Here is a 6,959-nt window from a genome sequence, read left to right on the forward strand (position 1 = left end):
GGCAGGTTGTGTTGAGGAAGGAGGGAGCCTGCTGATGGACTTAGTCAGATAGGGAGAATGGACAAAGAAGTGGCAGATGGAAACAGTGTAGGAAAGTATATTCCCATGCACTTTGGTAAAAGGATTAAAGGCGTAGACTATTTTCTAAACAGGGAGAAAATTCAAAATCAGGGGTTCAATGAGACTTAGTAGTCCTCAAACAGGATTCCCTAAAGGCTAACTTGCAGGTTGAGTCAGTGGTGAGGAAGGCAAATGCAATGTTCGCATTCATTCTGAGAGAACTGGAATAAAAGGGCAAAGATGTCATGCTGAGACTTTATAAGGCATTGGTCAGACTGCACTTGGAGTTTTGTGTGTAGTTCTAGTCTTATTGAAGAACAGATATGCTGGCATTGGAGAGGTCCAGAGGAGCTTCATGAGAATGATTCCAGGAATGAAAGGTTAACATATGAGGAATGTTTGATGACTCTGGGCCTGTATGTACTGGAATTCAAAAGAATGGGGTGATCTCATAGAAACCTATCGAATGCTAAAAGGCCCAGAGAGGGTAAATGTGGCGAGGACGTTTCCAATAGTGGGGAGTCTAGAACCAGAGGGCACAGCCTCAGAATAGAGGGACATCCATTTAGAACAGATATCAGGAGGAGTTATCTTAGCCACATGTTATTGAATCTGTTAAATTCTTTTCCACAGATGGTTGTGGAGGCCAAGTCGTTGAGTATATTTAAAGAGCGGTTGATAGGTTCCTGATTAGTCAGGGTGCCAAAAGTTACAGGGCGCGGGCATGAAAATGAGATTGAGAGGGATAATAAACCAGCTACGATGGAATGGTGGAGCAGACTCACTGGGCTGGACGGCCTAGTCCTGCTCCTATGTCTTGAAGTTTTATGGTCTTATAACAGTGAGATGGAAGCTGCACTTGATCATGGTGATACAGGTTTTCTAGCTCTTGTACAATTTTAAATCACGGAGAGCTTGTGCTGGCAATCAGGCACTACTTACATCACAGTATTTTACTACATCAAAGGCCATTCAGCCCATTGTATCTATGTTGTTCCTGGAAAGGGATATTGCCACCCAAGCATGTTCATAAATTACTCTTCATTTTCAAAGTTCAGCTATTTCCTGCTTTGCCAGGCAAAAGGAGAGGATGGCAAGAGAATTCATTTGTTTTAACCAAGCACTTCACTCTGGTTTAGTTCCAGACTCAGATTAGTTTATTGTGATAGATAACCTGCTGCCACGAAGTGCCTTGCTCGCGTGAACCTCATGAACTAAATAGTTTATGGAGTTTGATTTAGCTGAGTGTCAGCCATTGCATTTGGGAAAGTCAAATCAAAATAGTACTTTCACAGTAAATGATAGTGCTATAGAACAGAGGGATCTTGGAATTCAGGTACATGGTTCCCTGTCTACCTGTGACTCCATTTTCAGAGAACAATGAGAACAATGTTGTGCTGATCTTTTCGCCCACTCCAAGGTCATTCTAGTGCTTCTCTCCCAAATAGCCCTTCTTTTTTCTTTCACCCATGTGCCTATCTAAGATTTCCTTGAATGTCCTGAATATATCTACCTCTTCTATTACCCTCGGCCCTGTGTTCCACATATCCACCACTCTTTATGCAAAAAAAACTTACCTGTGACATCCTGCCTACACTTTCCTACAATCATCTTAAAATTATGCCCACTCATGTTAGCCATTTTTGCCATGGGATAAAGGAGCTGGCTGCCCACTCTGTTTATACCCTTTGTCATCTTATACACCTTTATGAAGTCACCTTTCATCCTCCTTTGTTCCAAAGAGAAAATCCCTATTTCCAACCTTTCTTTTTTATCATGGTCTCTCTGACAAACTGGCTTAGGGTCTGCACCCAAAAATATTGGACCAGTAATCTTACAAGAATGTGCATGCAGTTATCAGTGGGAGTTTATTACAAACAAGAGAAAATCTGCAGATGCTAGAAATCCAGAGCAACACACACAAAATGGCAGCATCTGTGGAAAAGAGTACAGTCGAAGTTTTGGGCCAAGACTCTTTGGCAGGACTGGAGAAAAAAAAGATGAGGAATAGATTTAAAAATGTGAGGGAGGGGAGAGAGAAACACAGGGTGATAGGTGAAACTGATCAAGAGCATGTGAAGTGCTGTGGATATAGGTGGGAAGGAACTGAACCAAGGGGGATAGAATGGAGTTGAGGCATGAGGGACAGGGGGGCAGGAGCAGGCGGAAACAATAGACCTACCAGGACAGTCAGGTTTGTGGATCTTACGTAGGAGGTAGAAGCAAGCAGTGAAGGGTAAAGGAACTATGAATTTGGTGGCACTGAATGGGAGATCTCCAGAGTTGATGAGGTCTGTAATGAAAGTTGTTTTGTATGGATTAGCAGAGAGAGAGGTTAGGACATTTTCTTTTAATGAGAGAAGACAGATAGTACAGAATAAACACAAGAGATTCCTCACGTGCTGAAAATCCAGAGCAACACACAGAGGAACTCAGCAGGTCAGACAGCATCTATGGAAAAAAATAAACAATTGACATTTTGGGCCAAGATCCTTCACCAGGACTGGAAATGAAGAGAAGAGCAGACGTTGTTTTGGGATCCTGGGGTTCTGAACCATGAGAACTCTGTGCATATCAGAGATTCAGATAAAGCATTGAAGTAAATACAGTTGAAGATTACATGAGCAAATTAATCAGAAGATTAAAGGAAGCTCCCGGTGCTTTCTGGTAGGGTGCCGAACATGTAAGATAAGTAAAACCTTTGCCTTTTAATTATGTTCTGAATAGAATAAGGCTTGGATTTAACTGCTGTCCTCAAAAAAAGCAGTTGAAGAAGAATGAATCATGGCAATTTTGGGCCAATTACTTTGCAAAGAGTTGTCATCACAGAGCTGAAAGATGGCTTCCTGCATTGTTTCATTGCAAGCCATCTAATCAAACTAGGCGATTTAACAGATGACCTAGAGGGTGTTCACCGTCCAAGGTTGAATTCAGGCACATTAGCTGAATCAGGACGTCAAACAATTTGCCTTGACATTGACATGTTACTTGTTTCAATCTGATTCAGGCAAGCAGCCATCTGCACTTAAGAGACTGATTTCCCACTCCTCAGTCATTTACAAATTGTTTGAATCTTGTCCTACTCTAGGTTGTGAACAAAGAGTGAGCTGAACACGCTTCCATGTTCCTTCTATCCATTGGCATGTTTGTGAGAAATGTGTAATTTGCAGGACATCAGCATGTTTCTAAACATTGAACCACTGCGCCCTCCCCAGTTGGGAAACAAATGATCACTGACATAGACTTTAACCAGCATTGCTGGGAAGTTTGCCAGTGGCTAGTTTCTCAATCACAGCTGGAGCCTGTAACTTCTTTTTTAAGTTGTGGGGCCTGATGCATTTAACAAATGCCCCAGCATCAAGGGCATCTTCAAAAGGTGAAGCCTGAGAAAGTTTATATCTGTCCTGAAGGAGCCTCACCACCCAGGACGTGCCCTCTTCCCATTACCACCGTCACAGAGGAAGTACAGGAGCCCGAAGAAAGATACCTGACATTTTATGAATAGCCCCTTCCCCTGTGTCATCAGATTTCTGAACGGTCCATGAGCCCGTGAGGACTGCTTCAGTATCTTGCTCTCTTTTTGCACTACTCATTGATTATTTTTATACTTCTTATGTAGCTCGTGATTTCTGTCTGTACTTCAGTGATCTATTGCTGGAAAACAACAAATTCCATGCCATATTTCAGTGATAATAAAGCTGGTTCTGATTCTGCCTCCCACCACCTCTTCTTCTCTTTCTTCTGGATGCTCATTGTGATCACTGCTGAAAAACTCTATAGCACAGTTAGAAAGTATTACACCTGGGCAAGTGGGACCGGTATAGATGTAATGAACACCTAATGAAATGGCTGTAACTACAAGATTTATGACTCAATAAACCCAACAACTTGATTCCCTGACCGAGAACTGAATCTGGCTCATGGCGATGAGAGTGATAAATCCTAACCAGGAGGCGTTGGGTCAAAAGGCTTGATTCCATCCTGTCTCAAGGATCAAATTTATTCGCCAATACATTTACATATATTAGGAATTCGCTATGGTGTGTTGATGCGACATGCAACAGGAAAACAGCACCATCCAACAATAACGAATAAAGAACTTTATAAAAAGTGAAGTTAGAGGTTAAAGTACAAATATGGAATAAAATGTGCGCCAATACAGTTCTGTGCAGGAGTCTTAGGCACATTTATATGGCTAAGGTGCCTAAGAGTGTTGCACAAGTGCTGTGCTAATTTTATGTATTGCACTGTACTGCTACAGCAAAAAAAAACAAACTTCATGACATACGTGAGTGTTGATAAACCTGATTCTGATATGGGTCTTTATTGTAGATTGAGAGTGGGAAGGGGTCAGGGAGAAGAGAATTATGGTAGGGAAAAGGGAAAAGAAGAGGGCAGGGAGTGGGAAGCACCAGAGAGACATTCTGCAACGATCAATAAACCAATTGTTTGGAATCAAATAACCTTGCACCCTGTCTCAGGGTTGGGTGTGTCTGCACCTGTTGCACCCCCTGATTCCCTTAATAGCCAAAATTTCATTGTAATACCTGAAGAACATCTCCAACAGGAGAAAGCCAAAACACTCCTTGATAAAGCAAAGTCCCCCTATTTATTATCAAAATCAGGGGGAATTGGTGACAAGAAGTAATCCACTTCAGCCACATCAACACTGGTTACAAACAAATGGACGGGTTGCCTTATTAATTTTCACAAAATCATAGCTGCATCTACAAGGCACCAATCAGGATTACAGTGAAAAGCCATGACTTGCCTGACAGAGTGCCTTCAAAGGTAAATCTCTTTGTTTGCTTAGAGCTCCTAGTAATTGGTATCTCATCCACCGCTCACCTACTGCAGGACATGCTACTTATGGGAAAGAGTGATAGTTATTCCTTGGTAATAATCAGTAGAGTATGAAGGAATGTCTGGTCATTATTATATTGCTGTCTGTGAAAGCTTGAAGATTTGCAGAGGGGATAATATCTTTGGAGATGTGAGGGGCAAGTTCTTTACACAGAGAGTGGGTTGGGTGCTGCCTGGGGTGGTGGTAGAGGCAAATACATTAGGGATTCTTTAAGAGACATTTAGATAGGCACAAGAATGTGAGGGAAATGGAAGGATGTGGACATTGTGTAGGCAGAGGAGATTAATTTAGTTGGCCATTTGATTGCTAATTTAATCGGTTTGGCACAACATTGTCGGCACAGGTCTGTTCCTGAGCTGTGCTGTTCTATGCTCTATATTCTATGTCTTACATTATAACAATTACTCTATATACCATAGGGCTATGGGTAACCCTAGGTAATTTCTAAGGTAAGGACATGTTCTGCACAGCTTTGTGGAGCCTGTATTGTGCTGTAGGTTTTATATGTTTCTGTAAGCATAAAGACATTGGGGATCATAAAAAAATTGCTACATGAAAGTAAATATTCCTTCAATTTTTAAACTTTAATGAGAATTAAAACACCTTTAATTTTATTTTATTTATTGAGATACAGGGCAGAGAAGGTCCTCATGCCCCCCGCCTCCCGCCCCAGCTGCACCACCCAGCAATCCTCCGACTTAGTCCTAGCCTAATCACTAGACAATTTACAATAACCAAGTTATCTACCAACTAGTATGTTGGTAGGTTGATTGGTCATCCTAGATTGTTAAAATCAAACTGATTTTGACAGCATCAACTTTAATGAGTACACCCACTCATATCACTGACTAATAAGGTAATGCAAGACTTGTCAAATATGAAACATAAGCTTTAAAAGTCATTTTATAAGTACGGGACAGAGTTAATAAATTAATTCCTCTTAACATTCGAGATGGAACACCATTGTAATTGTTTTGCTTACCTGCCAATGAAATGCTGATGAAGATGAAGATAAGTTGAATGAGTTTCATGTTTAATAATAATCTACTAATACAGGACATGATTGCCACTTTGCACAGTCCGACTTTATCCAGAAAATGTTATTTGCTTCTTATCTGGATATCACGAAATGACATGTTTGTTCTCAATTGCGCAAAGCCCCTGCAAGGTTATTTGATGGCAAAGATGATACTGTAAACATCACTGAACTTTTTCGCTGGAGCGAGATTGTACTCCATCAGGTGATATTTCAGGGCTTGCTTATTTGCTGTCCTTCCTGGAGTCTCAAAGGTCGATCACCACTACTAGAAGTCGGGAATCAGAGCCAATGAATGAGGGGGTTGTGCCTAGAAATTCACCTATATAATATCATACAAGAGAAAACCCGCAGATGTTGGAATTCAAAGTAATACACACAAAATGCTGGCGGAACTCAGCAGGCCAGGCAACATCTATGGAAAAGAATAAACAGTTGACGTTTTGGGCTGAGACCCTGATCTTGGCCTGAAGTATTGACTGCTTACTCTACAAAAATGAAACGTTGGAAGATTTGCGAAATCCATAATGTGGATTGTTGGCCGCTGAGGAGTGCAATAGAACAAAGTGATAGGGGTAGACAGATGCATAATTCCTTGGAAATGACATCACAGCTATATAGCATATTAAAGAAAGTTTTTGGCACATTAGCCTTCATAAATCAATGCATTGGGTAGAGGAGTTGGGATTGTATAAATTGTTGAGATTATATAAACCATTGTTGAGGTTTAATTTGGAGTAATGTGCACAGTTTTGGTCACCTACTTCCAGGAAAGATGTAAATAAGACTGAAAGAGTGCAGAGAAAACTTATGAAAATGCTGCTAGGACTTGAGGACCTGAGTTTCCATGCAAATTTGTAAAGGTTAGGACATTATTCCTTAGAGCTTAGAAAACTGAGGGGAAATTTGATAGAGCTATACAAAATTATGAGGGGTATAGAGAGGGTTAAGGTAAGCAGGCTTTTTCCACTGAGATTGGTTGAGACTCTATCTAGAGGT

At 41.0% G+C, this 6,959-nt stretch overlaps 1 protein-coding gene across 1 annotated transcript in view; it reads right to left on the minus strand.

Moving 5' to 3' along the window:
- Positions 1-6,071, minus strand: part of LOC134355905 (CMRF35-like molecule 5) — a 41,407-nt gene extending 35,336 nt beyond the window's left edge. Inside the window, exon 1 of the mRNA XM_063066438.1 lies at positions 5,907-6,071. Coding sequence (XP_062922508.1) covers positions 5,907-5,985 — 79 coding nt within the window. The 5' untranslated portion in view covers positions 5,986-6,071. The remainder of the gene's footprint in view (positions 1-5,906) is intronic.
- Between the last annotated feature and the right edge of the window lie 888 nt (positions 6,072-6,959).

Source organism: Mobula hypostoma, chromosome 13 (genome assembly GCF_963921235.1).
Source record: "Mobula hypostoma chromosome 13, sMobHyp1.1, whole genome shotgun sequence".
Taxonomy (NCBI): Eukaryota; Metazoa; Chordata; class Chondrichthyes; order Myliobatiformes; family Myliobatidae; genus Mobula; species Mobula hypostoma.